The sequence below is a fragment of the Hylaeus anthracinus genome, unplaced genomic scaffold, assembly GCF_026225885.1.
Source record: "Hylaeus anthracinus isolate JK02 unplaced genomic scaffold, UHH_iyHylAnth1.0_haploid 11989, whole genome shotgun sequence".
NCBI classification, from domain to species: domain Eukaryota; kingdom Metazoa; phylum Arthropoda; class Insecta; order Hymenoptera; family Colletidae; genus Hylaeus; species Hylaeus anthracinus.
The window spans coordinates 6446761-6465251 of record NW_026534337.1 but is presented as its reverse complement, the minus strand read 5'-3'; the positions used below and the strand labels follow the sequence as shown (position 1 = coordinate 6465251).

General features: G+C 37.5%; 1 protein-coding gene and 1 long non-coding RNA gene across 9 annotated transcripts in view; one reads left to right on the top strand and one right to left on the bottom strand.

The window, feature by feature from the left end:
• Positions 1 to 1546: 1546 nt before the first annotated feature.
• The window catches only part of LOC128887737 (trinucleotide repeat-containing gene 6A protein), a 30108-nt gene continuing 13163 nt past the window's right edge, over positions 1547 to 18491 (bottom strand). For 3 of the 7 annotated variants that reach the window (XM_054143941.1, XM_054143940.1, XM_054143942.1), the window contains 12 exons: positions 13522 to 17307; positions 12261 to 12634; positions 11639 to 11972; positions 10856 to 11380; positions 10390 to 10766; positions 10080 to 10277; positions 9740 to 9904; positions 8377 to 8862; positions 7888 to 8211; positions 6713 to 6945; positions 6237 to 6603; positions 1547 to 5782 (listed from right to left, as the gene is read on the bottom strand). In XM_054143941.1, the coding sequence (XP_053999916.1) occupies positions 5441 to 5782; positions 6237 to 6603; positions 6713 to 6945; positions 7888 to 8211; positions 8377 to 8862; positions 9740 to 9904; positions 10080 to 10277; positions 10390 to 10766; positions 10856 to 11380; positions 11639 to 11972; positions 12261 to 12634; positions 13522 to 17307 (7511 nt within the window). In that variant the 3' untranslated portion in view covers positions 1547 to 5440. The remainder of the gene's footprint in view (positions 5783 to 6236; positions 6604 to 6712; positions 6946 to 7887; positions 8212 to 8376; positions 8863 to 9739; positions 9905 to 10079; positions 10278 to 10389; positions 10767 to 10855; positions 11381 to 11638; positions 11973 to 12260; positions 12635 to 13521; positions 17308 to 18491) is intronic. The other 4 variants (XM_054143946.1, XM_054143943.1, XM_054143945.1 and 1 more) reach the window with 4 other exon arrangements.
• Positions 8801 to 11051, top strand: LOC128887745 (uncharacterized). Of its 2 annotated transcripts, XR_008460093.1 has the most exons (4): positions 8801 to 8927; positions 9088 to 9276; positions 9528 to 9600; positions 10913 to 11051. It is a non-coding gene; the product is annotated as an uncharacterized LOC128887745 (long non-coding RNA). The 2 variants fall into 2 exon arrangements; XR_008460092.1 differs by having other exon boundaries at positions 8886 to 9276.

Genomic DNA, 18491 nt, shown 5'->3' with positions numbered 1-18491 from the left:
GTAGAGAGACGAGGAAGCTGGGGTGATGATATGACGATGACATATATATCTCCTTACTGTTATTACTATCATAGTTGCCGCTGCTACTAATACTATTACTCGTTATCAACTTTTATTGCAACTGCTACCGGTAATCCTTATTTCGGTTCAGACAGACGCCTCTATTATTAAATACTCGTTAAACAAATTATTATCGTCATGACTATTGTTGTTACTCTTACTATTTAGTAGTAATATTGTTATTACGTGCAGTATTTATTTTTTTTTATCGACGGCTCCGCGACGCGAACCCGAAAATATTATCTGGATACAACGGTCTTATCGTCGCCTAATTTTCGATGAGTTACAAAGAGGCAGCTTTTATCAAGCACTAGAAATTCGATGAAGTACTTAATTAAAAAAAAAAAAAAGTGAAGAAATACGAGAAAACTTATTTATCTAGGAATATAAGTTGCGAAAAAAAAAAACAACAGTACATCTCTCTTTAAATACAGTTAGTCTTCAGGTATAATCAGAGTAAACGTAGTATCGAGGAAACGAACTAAGGCAAATGCATTTTTTTGTTTGTTTAAGTTTGAATAGACTCTTAGAAAGGTATTTTTTTCTTTTTTTAGATTTCTCTTCTAACTAACTACTCACAATTGGAATAACACAGTACCAACACGCGTTGCACTCGATGGAAGTCTTTTGGGATAGCTACAACGAAGCTCCAATACTTTTTTCCGTTTTCGATTACCTTTTCTTTTTTTTTTTGCTTTTTTCCCTTTTTTACACAAATACGTGATATATATATCACGTATATTTTGAAGTTTATACGATCTACTTAATTAGCTTTTTTCGAGCCTTCTAAACAAGTTGTTTTTGTAAGTGAATACTATTACACCAACTATTACATTAACGTCATTAGCAGTGATATTAAATAGTACATAAAATATTAATAAGCGTCTTTCAAAATATTACAAAAACGGGCATTGTTAGATGTACATCCTATCTCGATTAATTTCATCTGTCTTCAGTAATGTCGTGCAAAGTTCGATTATCGAATTTCTATCTTCCTCGAAAGATTTTTTCTTTTTCTTTTTTCAATAACAAAGATTAGAATGAAAACATCGAACGATAAAGACGATATTGCTTCTGGCGTATTATAAACGTGTAAGCCTTTACTTAAAAAAAAAAAAAAATTAGAAAGAAAAATGAAATAAAAAAAAAATATCTAATATTTATGACTGAATACGTAGGTCAGTCTATATCATACGATCTCTCGGTCCGTACAGCATTTACTTTTATTACCAACGTCAATAGTTAATTGGTAAAAAATGTTTTCTAGTGTCGACTTTCTTTGGTTTCCAAACTTACGACTGAGAATTTTTTTATATTTTAAGTACTTTTCTATCTACTTACACATGTACCAATAATTTCCCACCTACTAAAGAGTATACATATATTCATTACATCCTATAACTTTTTTTTTTTCTTTTTTTAATAATTACGGAAATTCTAAACATACACGTTTCCCAAGCTTTTGATTTCAAAGAATTCAATCCCTTTTTAATCTTTTTCTTTTTCAGACGACTCCCCCGGTACGAAATTCACCAAAATCCATTTTTTTTCATTTTTTGATCCCTTCATTTATATTAGCTATTACGTGGTAACCTCATTTCTCGGATTTTAAGAAAATTAGCTTCCCAACGATTTGATTACTTATCAAGCGTTAATGACTGAAATTTGTCTAGTCACGGTAACTTTTACGTATGAGTAAACTCCAGAATGCACGCAACGATTCGAACTCGTTAATACCCAAACGGTAATCAGCCCCGAATAAGTCAAATCCCCGGTTAAAACGAAACAAATTTTGAATTGCATCGACACTCGATGACGCGGTTCGAAGGTTAAAGTTTCACGCTTCTTTTTTTTTTTTTGTTTTTTTTTTTGTTATCGTCAAATTCGTTTATCCGCTTAATGGCAAATTGTGAAAAAGAGCGTCAGTCTTGGGATTAAACAAGACTGCAGGCCTGAGGGCGTTACGGTGTACTTCAAAACATTAGAAAAAAGATATTGTGCAATGAATAAACACTTTTTTTTTCATCGGTATGGTTATCAGTCCATTCAGGTACTTTGACGTTGAAATCATACACATACACGCACACATGCACGCAGACAGACGCATATACACATATGCATGTATGCACAAGATGCCGCATAAATCGTCCATGTACACACACGCACACAACGGAGGGGGAGGAGGTGATGAGACTTCATAAGGCTTCGCCTAATCCTCAATTCTACATCTCATTTTCACCTCTTTCTTTTTTTTTTCTTATTAACATCGAACCTCCCTCCCAATGGTCCAATTAGAAAAAGTTACGCTATCATCAATGTCTTTGTTTCTTTTTTTTGTCTTGATCATTCCATCGAATTTTCGAGATTAATTCCGTATCGCTCTTTTTAAATAATTAATCTAATCAGAATTAAATCGTAGTGACGTAGAACATACCATTTCTCAACAATAGATAACGAAAGCTATTCATAGAAAAAGCAATTAGTCCAATAGGACCGAATTTAAACCTAAACATAATACTCGTTATATGTACTGCGTTATATGGTACTAAGCTGTCACCTGTTACAGGGAGAAGTTAGTATAACTTTCTTCATTCGTTAAAAAATATCTGCGTGGCGCTAATAAAAATTACAACTATATTGTGATTCGCTCCTTCGATAGCACAAAAGATCACCGCAGTAAATATACAAGACAGTTAACTTTCTCTTATTTTCTGGTGCGTGAGAAATTCAATTACATTACGTGGAAGTATATTTCACATCTTGTACAACCAACAATCGAAAAAGCTAATATAATTGTACTAGATTCACTGTACCGACTGGATTTAAACCGGAACGAAAGAACAATCTTTGTCGCATGCTGATAACACTTCTAATTGTAGAAGTACAAAAAAAAGAAACATACGAAAAAAGAAAAAAAATTGAAATGGTTCTAAAAATGAATTCTTTTCGTCACTAAAACCTTCGACTCGAAAATTCGAAACGTTTTCGCGAAAGGAAAAGTTTCGTTTAGAATTTCATCGTGATGTTAAGACATATATGCATGAATCGTTTCCGATAATAATATCTTATTTATATCAACCAATGGGAAGTGGTATAATTATTTCTCCTCAATACCAGTCACTTTATAAAGAATAGAGAAAGATAGAGACAGACACACAGATAGGCAGGCAGACAAAGATAGCTAGAGAAAAAACATCGAATTGCCATATTCGTTATAACTCTATAATTAGTAAATGGTAAAGAGACACGCTGGACATTGGCACGACAGGTGGCATTTAGATTTAATATAGAATAAAATTTACGTTATTGCGATAACATTTGGTATCGTTTTTGTTGTCGTCGCAAGAACTCGGACCCCGATATACTACCCCCTTTTTTTTTTTAAAGGTTTCTGGGCATTTGTCGATAAAGAATCGGTTTTTAGTCGAATCGCTAATGTTTAAATATTCGTCGAGACTCAAATAATGTAGCTGAACACATCGATAACTGTTAATTAACGTTACGTATCCTAAAAGAATAATGGTAGCAATGGTTGATTTTGTCAAACTTAATACAATTTCATGAGTGAATGTTTAATCATCGTTAACGACGATTGTTGTTCATGTTATTGCTGGCATTCTATTAGGAATAATCACTTAAGCCATTCTTGCTATCATTACGTTTAAACTGAAAGGAAAATTCAACTAAAAAGTCGATTCTCTATCTCCGGTGCTAATGGAAGAGGTAGGTATAGCCCGTAGCATCGACGCGGTCCTCGCTTAGTTTCTTTAAGAAGTTTTTCATTCTTATTTCTTCCTTTTTTTTTTTCATTTTCATTTCATTCATATCTTATTCCTCTTTGCCACTTTTTCTGTTTTGATTAGATTGGTACAGTCTACGTTTGATATATAATACGCATTGCAGTCTCAATTAAAGGAAACTGTTCAGAGCAAAAAAGTGGAACACTCGTGAGACCATCAATCATAATTTACTTTCTTACACGCGCATTCTTTAAAAAAAAAGCGTTGGCAGCGTCTCATTAAAAATCAGCCGACGTTTTTTTTTTATTCTCTCAAAGCTAATGGCTGCGGTGTATACGCATAGTTTTCTTTTTTTTCTTTTCTTTTTTTTTTGTAACTTTTCTATTGTTTGTGCTTCAATTCCCAAAATACACAACAGGAGTTGAAATTGATGTTATTTTTTAATGAAACTGTTTTGCGCGTTAATATGTTTAGTATTAATCACATGCGCGCGCACTTTTTTTTTTGTATACGATAGATATACTATAATTGAAGCAAAATTGTAACGCACACCAATATAATATTTAAAATTCAGTTAATGTTATGAACAGTTATTGTGAATACGAATTTTGCACGTATCAATAGATTTAAACATTGGACAAAGACAACGCGCATACAACGTTGTATCAGTTATATTAATTTACGAATTAAAATATAGTAATATGCAATAATTAAATATGACGCGTATGAAAAAAAATACGCATGTTGTGGCATCAGTAGCATTACTAGATAAAACAACAACAGATCCGAATATACTAAATATTGAAAAATGCAACACAGTATTCAATTTTCAGATGAGGGTCTCTCTAGCATACTACAGCGTATATCCAGTGATCATCGAACACTTGCACTATAGAAATATGCGCGCGCAGTAATAACTAAATTGAGGAAAAATTAAAAACATCGAAGAATGTAGCATATACCGAAGGTACCAACTTAAACAGTGAAACATACTAATAATACATATTTGCTGAATAAACGGAATATTAGCAAAGAATTATCATTGAAACATATATTAATAAAAACGCGACCTGCACAGAAAGAATAATACTAATTCAATAATTGAAACTTCATAAAACTGTGTCTATCGAAAAAAAATGGTGCGTGTATGTGCACTTTCGTACATACATACGCGCGTTATCATTGGATGAAATTAGTATTATCTTAAAATACCGAAACACCAATGTTGCAACATAAGCAATACAATGATAATACTAATTGAAGGTTTAAAAACAACATAGTACGCGTAATAATAACACAATTTACGCGCGTCGTTAAATGTAGACGGTGCTACCCTAAACCGTCAACAAAACACGGCGCACACCGAAAGCCTTAAAATTCATAGTATTTCCCCCTCCTCCGTAAATCCCGGTTTCAAACTTCCGTTGAAAACAAACAAAACAAAAAAAAAATCAAATCAGATCCCTATTAACGCCGGAATCACGTTTGTTGTATCAGGCTGCACGCATATGCGACACTGATTTAAGTAACTTATTCGTGAGAACCGGCTCGTCTGTCTGACAATGCGCAATATAATTGACGTATCGTGAAGAAGAATGCTTGGTCGTCGCACGAGTGATACCGCTCCTCCGTGCGGCACTCTACATCGACTCACCTCCCAGAAGATCTCCGGGTAAGTACGAGTTCAGAGAACTGGGCGTAGCACGTTGTTGATCGTTGCTGTCGATGCCAGCGTTGCTCCAAAGAGAATTACTACTCGGTGGAGCACCCCACAGTTGACTGGAACTACCGGCCCAGGTGTCGGGTGGAGGACCAGTTTTGTTCGATGGTCGCAAGCCCCAGCCTGCTCCAGCTGTTGCTCCAGCTTGCTGTTGACCTCCGTGACTTAGTTGTTGCAAGAGAGTGTGTACCTCGCTGTCGGCTGGCGATTCTGCGAAAATTGTCGTGTTGCCCAGGACGCAATTGTTTAGAGCACCTTGTGCCTGAAAACAAATTTATTTCGATATTAGTTCCATGTCATTTGTAACATATATGTTTGATTTTAGATTTCGGGTTTTCGCGGGTATTGTTTGCAGTATTCATGGCTTACGGAAGGTCGACGCGTCTAATTTTAGTGCGACGTTCCGCAACCGTTGCAGTCTGCATTTTCAGAGCTAGATAGCTCTGTACTGTATCAGTACTGATCAATACAGTATCGGAGCTATCTAACCCTGAAGATCCAGACTGTTATGAATACTACAAAATATATGTTTAATTTTTCTTTTTAATACATAAGGGGTCCCATCTAAAGGACAATGTAACAAAAACAGACTCAATGTCTTAAACAGTTTCTAATGAAAATAGCTTACAACACTTTAATACGGGACACCCGGTATATCCAACCCTCAAGTGACAAATCACATAACTAAATAAGAAATATATAGAAAGAATACTAACCTTGATAGCCTCGTCTCTTGACGAATACTTGGTTAATGCAATTCCATGATTAAGGTATAAGCGAAAGTCCTGAACAGGGCCGTGCTGCATACAAAGGGTTTTCAACGTAGAACCATCGATTTGAGGCGTCAGATTTTTCAGTAGTAACCAAGTGGAAACCCAGCCAGCGTTTGTGCTTGATTGAAAGCCCCAAGAACTAGACGGTCTACCGACAGTGCCGAAGCCTGCCCAGCCGTTGCTCGTATTTCCGGTGGCTTTGCTACTCAGGCCTGGCGGTGGACCACGTACTTTACTCATTGGGGCTCCCCAGAGTTCCGACGTGACCGCAGTCGGCGGTGGTGCAGACTCGCCCCAAGTGTTTTTTGAGCTGAAAATGTTATTGTCTCTTTTCAGAATTTATTTAAAGTATGATGCTGCTGAATGAAATTAACGTACACAGTTTGGAAACAGTTGGCAGCGTGAGTTGATAAATTTACCTGGTAAATAATGCACTCGGCGTAGTAGTAGGTGGATTAAATGTCCATGTAGAATTACTCAAACTTGGTATCGAAGTATCAAGATTGGTAGGTTGTTGCGGCGGTGGAGACGTTTTGCTACTTAAAGAGAAAAGAGCATCCGGATCTTTGATCGTTGCTAAAGACAGTGGTGAACGGACCACTGAACCGGGAGTAATGCTTGGATCATCCTCGATGCTTTTCATCTGGGTACCCTAAAATGAAATCAAATATAGGTGGACCCGAATAAAATTCCGCCTTCGTAATTCTTACTTCTCTCCTTATATTTTTAAGTACAGTCTCCATGAAACAAAATTAAACGAAAAGTCATTTAAGATACTTTAATTAATTAAATGGTAAGATAAAGAGAATATAAGGAGGAACCATGCTCGAAGAGATTTTTTTTAAATAATCTTGAATAGTCTAGTAGACAAAGGCGTACCCTGCTTTCGGTACTAACGACAGGTTTAGATGCAAACTAATTTTGGATATGATAAATTTCGACGCAATCATTTTAGGCACCTTTCCTCTAGTCTTTCCTGCAAAGTTACAATTAAAGTTGGAAAAGTAGAATATTAGGAGAGATTACTGTAGGGAGTAAATGGAACAAAACAGTTAAGAGAGGATACATTGGGGGAGGAGATTCAGAGGAAAACAAGTGAGATAAAAAAATCTGAAAAAATTTGCACAATGTATATCTGTTATTTAATAGTATAGAAAAACTTAAGTAAATACGCGAATCGCCCATCGCAAGTTGAATTTGATTCAGAGGCACTTTTGACCTTGTTATTCAGCTATACCCTTTATTTTTATCCTTAATTCTGACTACCCTCTCCCGTCGTATAGACGTTACTCCCCACATCTACAAACTAAGCTTACACTCTATCCTTATACCTCTGTGTACATCCAGACTCGCCATGGTAGATTTTTTTCGCTCACAACTTATTAACGTCTGTTTCATTCTGTTCTTATTTATTTTTAAACAATTGCACAATTTTCCATTTTTTTCGAATATTTCAAATACGATTAACCTAAAACGACTACATATCATGAATCAATTATATATTATGTGAACTACTACGTAATAAATCAGTTGAAAATAACTATACTTAAAAATATTAGTTTCATCACGTTTAACGATATTGGAAATGGATTACCTTCCACGGCTTGCCAGGTTCAAACTCAGGCACAAGGTCAGTGAAAGCAGCTGCACCAGTTGGCTGCCAATCCTTTCCGTCAGTGGAGTCCGTATTGCCTGGATCTGGCCACCCACTGTCTCCGAGTCTGGTTGACCATGTACCATCTCCTTGACCCAACAAAGGATTCATGTTAGGACTACTGTGTGATTGTGTCAAACCAGCCGATGTTGCTGCTGGCTTACTAGTTGTTCCTGGTGCCCTCGAGAATTCATTCGAAACTAACTCTCCGTCCTTGTCCAATGAAGGTAACTTCCACTGGTTAAGCCTTGATTGTTGCTGACTCTGCAACGAATAGTTAAAATTATTATTTCCGTGTTTGCCTGGATTCGCAGGCTATATTAATGTAGACAAACTTTTGAGAATTCAATCTTTGTGTGTGTATTTCATAAAGCTTGAAATATTGCTAATGTCTTTTATTTCAAGTAATCTAGAAATGAAGGTACTCACGATTGGGGGCTCCTTGTTCATAGTCAATTCTGTAAAACTGTTTTGCAGTGCAGACATGGGATCATGCACAGAGCTTTTATAATATTCCGAGCTCTGAGACGGTGGCACTGGGTGTTGTTGCTGTTGCTGTTGTTGCTGTTGTTGTTGTTGCTGCTGTTGTTGCTGCTTCATGTAAGTAGCTTGTTGTACAGCAATCTGATTTTGTAAATTCGCGATTTGCTGCTTTGTCTTTGTAATTTGTACACTAATCTGCAGAACTGATTGGCCATTACCCTTCATTGTACTTTGCACCGAATGTTGCTGATGAAGTTGCTGCAGAACTTTTATTTGTTGCAATAATTGGTTCAGAAGTATTAAAGTTTGAGGTGCAAGTGGTTGATTTAGAATTTGATGATTTAAGTAACCTTCTTGGACGGCTAACTGAATTTGTTGCACTAACATGCGCAGCTGTTGAGTACTTGGTTGATTTTGAGGAGTTCTAGAAGCCTAGAATTTGAAAAACAACATTCAAACAACTAAGTAGAGTAACGAGATCTACGTAATTTTGAAAAGTTAAGTTACGAAAATTTGTGAGTGTATTTTTTTAAGAAAGTTCATTGAAATTCTGTAAGACCTTCTCTTACTTTCTTACTTTGAAATAAAAAAAGTTAGTCGACAATATTCACAATGAAGAAACGTCTGATACTGATCAGTTTATTATTTTTTTTTCAGAATAAAACTGAATGGAGAACTACACATAATACGCCAAAAATATTCAGGATAACGTAATAATTGCATGCGATGTTTGAACTGAAAAATAAACCGATGGAGACATACATCTGCGAACCATTGTGGTACCTGTACAAACCAGGTCTTGACAATGAAGATTGTTTGGGAAGATCTATGCTTAAAAATTTTAAGGTATTACATTATATTTACTAAATATCAGTGAAACGAATAATTATTTAAGTACGCTAAGTAGAGAAACATCTAAGAAAATTTTAATTTTCTAAAGTATGGAAGTTACAGAAACCTTTTAAATTGTTATTCAAATTTAAAAAAAAAACGTATGTAGCTATAAAATTAGAAACGATACATACATGTAATGCATACCATTATTTATAAAGCGAACAAAATTTCATGAACTAACAGGACATTTATGGATTTTGTAGGGAAATCTTCGAGCAAGTGCAGCCATAACATGCATTCACTATATCTTCGACCAGTAGGGTGCTCCGATCGAGTGTATGTAATTATGAACGTAATCACTTTTTTATTGCACATCTCAAATAGAAATAAATTAACACGTGTTTGAGTGCTTGTGCCGATGTGTTCTTTTATGCAAATATAATATATTTACAAATTCGGTAGTAGTAGCATTTACCTGATTGAAAGGTGGCTGCGGTGCATTGCCGCCAGGCTGCTGTTGTTGCTGTTGTTGCAACGGAACAGCAGTTTGTTGTTGCTGTTGTTGTAGCTTTAATAGACTTGCGCTAGCAACTGATCCTCCTACACTACTGGTTGTATTTCCACTTGCGACACCAGCACCCTGCAATTCCAAATTATTCCATAAACTCATCGAATGTGTGAATATTTTTTATTGTCAATACTGTTAGAAGCCTAATGTAAACAAGCAGTAACTAATAAAAAACTTACGAAGTATTTGATACTGAGTTCAACAAATATGCAAGAAGGAATATCGAAGATTGCGATAATTATCTTACCGGAGGAAAAGACATCTGCTGTGCGACGTGATTAAATCTAGGATATGCTGGTGCAGTTGTAGCTTGATTAGCAGGATCATAGGTGGAGTGTGCATCATGTCTTCTCCATTGATCTGAAGGCCGCAACTGACTCAAAAGTTCTAAAGCTTCCTCTCTATTCATTTCACGATTTCTCAGTGCCAGTTCCACATCATCTTTCTACAAACAAGTAACGAGACAAAATATATAATCACAATTAGAATGGATCGGCAGCGGCAACTTATACAATTTATCGCAATTTAAATAATTAATCCAAATAATATGTACTCACTTTAAATCCTAAATCACAGAGATATCGAAATTCCCTGCTATTCCATATAACTTCCTTTGTAAGAGTAGGTTTTGTAGGATGACCCCAACTAGGAGAATGATCCATATCAGTATCAACCCAGCTTACAGCGGGTCCCATAGGTTTGGGTTTGTGCGCACTAGGTCCACCCCAAGTGCCAGGATTTAACTGAGCTTCGTTCCAGGTACTTGGCGTTTTTGGATCATCCCATGAACCTGTGTCGTGTGGTCCTTCGCTCCAGCTACCATTTCGTCCGCCGGGAGCACCAGGATGACCCCACATTGGTCCACTAACGTCTGGTTTCATTCCAGGTTGACCTGGCATTCTGTTTTGCGGCATACCTGGGGGACACGGCATTCCTACGGATGTTAATTTGTCATCAATTAAATCTACATATTCAGCCTGTTCATGCAATTGAAATTTGTACATGTAACAAAAGTAAACAAACCTCCTCTTGCTACATTTGGAGTCGGAAGATCCTTCCAATGAGAAACTTTACTTCCAGGTATAGTCCTCTGATTAGCTGCAGCATTTCCCCATAAACTAGTGCCATCGTCATAATTCGGAACACTTCTTCTTTGCGTAGGTGGAGAAGGTTCTTCCCAGCCTGATGGTTTCCCAGGCATAATATCTTTTGGCGGCGGGGCAACCCACTGATTTATACTCGAAGGATTCAACATCTTTGCCGGTGGTCCCGAAGGATGTTGATGTCCCATCTGATGATGCGGAGGACCTGGTGGTTGGCCCCACATGGCGTCCGCGCTGGCGCCATTCAATCTTCCAGAAATTCCTCGAGGATCCCCGCGCATGTCCGCCATTCTGGGATCTCGAGCCATTGGATCCATCACACGTATGTGCTCTCGAGGATCCAAGGACATTCTGTGATCACGAGGATCTCGCATTTCTCTGGGGTCGACAGAACGAAGATCTCGAGGATCTCGATGGTCGATTCTTGGGTCACCCCAATTAGATCCTATGAGCAAATACGAGATTGAAGAAAATAAGACAAACTTATACCTGCTTAACGATAAGTTACCCAATAGAATTGTGTTCGATAATCGTTTCCACTTAAAAGAAACTCCGGTTGTTGTACTCCAGGCCGCGATATCTCTTATTTATTTCACACAACAAAATCAAGAACAAATTGTCTCAATGTGTGAGAAACAAAATAAGATGGTCCAAAAAAAAAATAAAAATAAAGGAGGACAAATTTCGACTAGATCAATATTACCTCCCCACATACCGGTTTGATTACCGGTACTGGTTGTCCATTGTCCAGCGGCAGTGTTTGGTTGGGAAGATGTAGGAGCGCCGGTCCACATACTTGACGAATCGACAGCTTCGTCATCTTCGCCCCAAGTTCCACCAATGTTTGTGACTGGAGTATGACCCCAAGGGGTTTTTGGTTGTTGTTGAGGCGGTGGTTGACCACCGTTTCTGATATTGGTTTCCCATAGGTCTGTACCGGTATTTACTGGCAGCTTCCACACAGGACCTGCCTCTTTCGTCGTATTAGGCTCTGGAGTTGTGGGAAGATCCCAGTTTGTATCCTGATTCACATGTTGCTGAAAGAAGAGGAAATAACGAGATTGAAGTATGTATTAGAGCTTTACAAAGTGAACAATTTGTTCGTGATTTGTTCAATAACTTTTAAACCATGATAACTAATCTCTTCTACGATACATACTGTATTTCTTCATGTGCATACGTTTCTAAAAGAATTAGTATGGCAGAGTAACACTTTTAGTCGTAATCAATTCAAGTAAATGGTAATTTAATGATGGTGGACAACTTTAATTGTCCAAAGAAAATCATCTTATTAGAATGGTCGAGTAATGTGTAAAACTACTTACACGTCCCCAGCCATCTTGACTGAAAAGTGCTTCCCTCATAATGTTCAATTGCTCCAGTTGTTGTTTTGTCGAAGGATTATTACTAGCAGGTGTATTACTACTGTTAACGGATCCCTGAGCAGGATTATTCGCCTGATTATTCGTCTGATTATTATTGCTACTGGAGTTTGGCGGCTGTTGCTGTTGTTGTTGCACTGAATTATTGTTATTATTTGGGACAGAAGGGTTTTGGCCAGGCCCTCCAGAATTGGATTTACCGTGCGACCATTGGTTATTGTTCTGACCACCCTGATTTGTACTGCTTGATTGAGAAGTCGGTGGGCCTGATTGTTGATTCACTTGCTGATTTGGATTATTCATCTTATTTACGTTACCTGAAACATAGTCGACCATCCAAGTGAATGTTATACAATCGTTAGTGATGATTTCTTCCTTTATGTGCATTTTGTCAAAAACTTGACCATTTAACAAAACATAAATTCATAAACGAGCTTTTCAGTTTATCAATATTAGGCATCTAGAACTGTTTACGTCTTAGCAATTGCAAGTATAATATTTGAATGTGTACAATATGCTAATTTATACAGTCAATCCCATAAATATTCGTACCCTCTATGTCTATCAAAGAAATTGATCTAAATTAAGTGATAGATTTGAGGTTTCCAAGTAAATGGTTCATTATTAGACTGCGGATCTTTATGCATTTATAGGAAATTTGAACTTGCAAGAAATTACAAAATGCAAACAATATGCAAGAATATAAAAAAGATTGAAAGTAACGTTCATGTTATAATATTTGCAGAATAAAATAAATTCCTATTTAGGTTCAATTTTCTAGGCACGTTCGTGAAGATTTTATTTTGCATACAGATCAGCAGTCTATTCATTATAAATATGTACATGAATAAACTTTACACATGTGTATACTTATAATGAAAAATTTATTTGGTAACATCAATCCTATCATCTAATTTAAACCAATTTTTTAAATGAACATATAAGCTACGAATACTTGTAAAGATTACTGTATATCGTTATTATAATTGATTAGTCCTATTCTATTAAAAAAAGATGACTAAAATAACATGTAACTGATCTAAACTTTAACCTTTTGCGGTTCAGAATATCTAATTTCGATACGTAGGGCTGCATTGGATTAATGTACCTCAGTAACACATTCATGCTATAAAAGCATGAAACTCTGAGTATGAATTACAATGTTCAAGTTTTATTGAAATATTGAAAAGGTGTGAGTACTCACCCGGAACGTTTTGTCCACTGAGTGGTCCTTGATTTTGATTCGTTGGATTGCCAGCAGCAGATCTATTTACATTGTTCCCAGACCAATTTCCAGTTGTCCCACTGTTCCCAGAAGGATTCCCTGAAGTCCCTCCCCACGTGGATTGATTGCTATTATTATTATTTGTAGCGCTGGTCTGCGCAGAACCCCAATTTGCAGCTCCACCATTGTTCAATGAACTTTCACCACCGCCAGCTAGTCTAAGTATGTTGGAAATCCCCCACCTCTTCCTGTACTCTAGACTGGGATCGTCTATATTGGAGATCGATCCGAAAAGGAGAGTTAACACGCGTTTAAGATCATATTTTAGAGCTTGTAAAGCATCTTTGGAAACCCCTACGGACGCTGCAATGAGATTCCTTGCGCAATCGATGAGGTGGCCTCGGCTGGAGTTGCTCGCAGAGATTTCTTTGTTTTCCGTATCAACGGAAATCGCGTTCCCCGCAGGCATGATATATTCCGTTCGATTTGAGGCAATCCTCTCTCCATCGAAGCACTGGCTGTTCGTTGCACAGACATGAGTTTGACATTCTTCGAATTGATCGCAATCGCGGAGGTTTATCACAATTACGGCCATCTTCTTCGTATCCGGGGAATTTACATTAAATCCTTCATTGTCAATGTATTGGGCAGTTTGAAACATCGAACTGATAAGAGCGATTTGATTAGAATTGATCGGACTTCCAGCGAAAATATTCTCAACATCAAATCCGATAATTTGGTGTATTTTGTACGTCTCTTTAAATCGATATACATCACAGAGATTTTCTAGAGAAACGTTTTCATTCATCACGTCGATAAAAACTTGATATCTTAACCTCGTTCGTTTCGGTGAACTAGAGTACGATGAAACAATAGAAACATTCCCTTCTATTAGCTCGCGCATATCTTGGCAATAATCATACCCCTCAAATCCACGTAAACGAGATAGCCCTGCTTTAGCATGTCGATCGCCATGCAAATAGACGGCGGTACGATATTTGATCATTTCCAGTTGATTACGGTCAACATTCTTAGCAGCATTTCGGCGTATGATTTGTTCGTTAAAGCAGTCGAAACATCCCAATGAGTCTTCTTTGTATTCGCCCCCAGGAAGAGAATCATTGCGATATCTCGTTAAACACTTCGGCAGACTGTCATAAAAATCGTGAGGAGTGTGCATTTGGTCGGGCCATAATGTCTCGAAGTATTTCGGCCGAGATCCAGGTACACCGATTATTCGGGATGCAGATTGGCGTTTAAGCGTCATCGTAGGCTTGCAGGTAGTCGTAGTAGGAATGTAGAGAGCGAACTCGGCTTGGTTCTCCCCCTTAACCCTATATCTATCCCCTATAGTAGACTTAGAAAGAGACTTAACAAACCCAGGGTCCAGACGCACGCACGACCCCGGGTACCTATAGTTCGCGAAATAAGCGCCCACGGGCTCGTTAGACTTAACATTATCCTGAAATGAAAGAGCACCAACAGTAATTGTTGCCACGTTACTAATACTATTAATTCCCCAGGACAACATCTCCGCCATCCTTTCATTTATATTCAAAATTATTGTTTCCGATGTTCTTATTACGAACCAAGCGTTTGGATATTCCTTCGTCAAAGTCGAGGCTTTCGAATACGCCGCGCCAAAGATTTCATACGGAAACGAGTAGTACGAATTTCGTGCAGATGTATCGATGGAGACCAAAATTCTATCGCTCGGCTTCTTCCAAGTGGTTGCGTTTAATAAATTTTCCAATGTTTGCGTGTTTGAGGTCGAATCGTCGCTGTTTATGTTTGCAATTATTTCCGTGAACAGTCCAGTCCAAGTTTTACAATAAATCGTCGTTGTCGATACCGTTGCCGATGGTTTGCTGAGAGATGCTGGAATATGTTTATTGAAGTTGACAAGTTCACGATTTGTTGTTCCGTGGTTGTTTGAGAGTGTTTCGATCTCCGAATATGGCTTCGTCGTGATAAAATCTTGAGGTTTGCGGGCCAATGTTCTCACATTCGTGTTGAAAGTAACGTTTGAGTAGTGGACATCGAGATGTGTCCTTTCGTAGCTAGTCTCGTGGCTCGGTATCCCCTTCCACATAATACTAAAATCGCATATCACCTTATACCTAAATTTAACCACATAAAGCTTACGATCTAACGAGAATGGAACACATGCGCGTTGCGTCAGCTCGCTCGCGACCAGGTCGAGCCATGGAGGAGAGGATTGTGCGCGTTTCGGCGCGTTTCTCAATGGGAGAGGTCGCAGAGGCTGGTCAGTTAGCTCGTTTCCGGGAACGATAAGCGTAATGGAAGAACTGGTGGCCACGTTTTTCCCTTCCTTAATCGAATCTGATTCTTCGTTCGACGATCTATCACTTAATTTAACTTTCTTTAGCATCACGAAATTTAAAGGCAACTTTGATATTTTTACATAGTTTTCCTCAATGTGTGCCAGCGCGATATTATTGTTAACATCAGATATATCGTACGACGTAACATTCTCCAAGTATTCCTTATTCGTATCGTTAGTGTCCCCAAGAAAAAATTCGATTATCATGGACGAAATGTTGACTTTTGAGAACGCGCTACTCAAGAGAAGATCGCTAAGTACGCGCGAAGGTTGTCGCTCCAATTCCCCGTACGAGAAGTTAACTTCGTTTGACAACTCCCTCGCGATACCCAGGCTGAACAGAAGGCGAGATTCGTTTTTCAAAAATAGATATGTGAATAGAAATTTTAGAATTTCTTGATTAATATCGGCTAAAGGAATATCGTCAAATGTTAAATCACGCGATGTATCGTTTGCAATGTTTTGTAGGTTTTCGAACTCCATTTCGATACAGAGAAATTCGGCCATGTTTTGATTTTGACACGGTGATACGCACTTCGGGATATTAACGTGATCGAAAACAAATTTAATTAAACATATCAAAGACGATTCCCGCGATCCTTCTTGATCGAAATCACGAGGGACGAGTTTCGTTTTAATCATGAATCCCGCCGAAGAGCGCTTAATTTTAATGATCCGATCACTCGTCGAGGATATATACATAATTGTACGGTGTTCATCCTGCGATTGAAAAAGAAACGATTTGTGTAACAATAAACCGTCGAAAGAAGAGTTCGCTAAGAATCTGAGTGGATTGAAACGGGCTCCTAGTCTCATTGCGATCGCACCACTGTCCATTTCGACGCAGAGGAAATAATGGTTACTGGTTGAGCTGAGCAATATCACAGACTTGTAGTTATCGTTATTATTACTTACGAAGCTAGAATTAGACTTAATGTTATTGTATTTGCCCGGATGAAGGCAGGACCCTAGTAAGGAGTAATTGTCAAGAGAGTCGAGAGAGAAGTGGCCTGATGAGGGGCGATCAGACTTGGGTATCCTAACTAGGCTAGGTACCCCTTCACCGATTGCGCACTTATCCCCTGTTAATCGTAGATTTATGCTTATATTTAGTACCCTAATGTTTAATACGCTACAGCTAATCTTATTATCACTTAGTGTCTTAGATATAGACTTAGAGTTATTGGCGGAGCTGCCCGGTTTTTGTTTTCCGGGCGAGCCCGGTTGTTTTCTTTTTGTTGTTGCATTAACTGTTGTTTTTCGATCATCTTGATGATTATGTTCGGCTCGTCTTGAGCGATTATTTAGTGTAGGATTATTATTATTATCGTAAGTTAGAAAGTGATTTTTTGTTGGGTGTATTGTGGTTGACGACGCCACTGACTGGCAGGTCGGGCCTCGACTGGTCAAGATGGACTTGCCTGGAAAGAATGAAATAATATTTAACGATATAACCAAAGTAGACTTCTGTTCAAATAATTCTGTAACACATATTCCTCATTTTTTATACTTGAAGTCAATACTATTCAACATAAATATTATTTAACGTAAATATAAAGATTCCAAGGGGAACGTATTACTTTTATACGAATGGGTCTGCCAGGGCTATTGGGACTCGTTGTTATTTATTTTTATTTTGAGAGCATGGTCGCATGGCGGTATAACTTTTAGAAAAATCAAAAATGAACTGCATACAAAACTTCCACTCGTTAAAGAAAACTACTAATTATAATTGTAATTAATACAATATTAAAAAAATATTCAAATATTAAATTTAATATTGTGATTATTGCAATATTAAAAACTATGTACAATTTCTTTAAATAAATTAACCTAAAACAGCATATTAGACATGGAGCTTCTAATTCGCTCTTTATAAATGCTCAAAGAAACGAAAGATATGAATTTAAAGTTTAAAGTGTTATACACCACATTGTTAAAAAGTCAAGTTTCTTTTTTAATTCAGGAGATTCGTAGCCCCCATGAATTTGTATCCTGTAAAGGTAAATCAAATTTGTTTATGGGTTCAAGGTAACACAGAGTAGAAAGTTGGGTATAGGGTAGCACAAAATGGCCGCCAGTTAGAGATGGAGTAAGGGTGATCCTCGATGAGCGTTATTCAAAACCTACGCCACAGTTCTTCAGCCCTGAACTAAAGGGTTAAACCAATTCAGTGGTCTTCAAACCTCAGTGGCACACACGAGTAGTCTTGAGATATTTTGACTATAATAATCAAAGTAGCAAAAAGAATTGTGGAAATATGGGTTTATTAACAATAGGTTCGAATACACTTAATATGCTTCAAAATAGGATCCTCAAGAGTTAATAAACCTATTCCAGAGTTCCTGCTACTCTTCATACGAGTCTTGATTTTAGGTATCTTTCAAAAGAACTATCAATTTATCACATAATGCAACAATTCACAAAAAATCACCACACGACTTCCTCTCTATCCACCAAACAAAATAATGAGAACCAATTTCACACAAATTTTGTACATATTCTAATTTTCTGAACTGATACGACGTACATCCACTGTTATTCTCACACTCGATGGTTGGTTAGAATCAAAGGTATACACTTCACTTTTCTTTCTTCTTTGAAC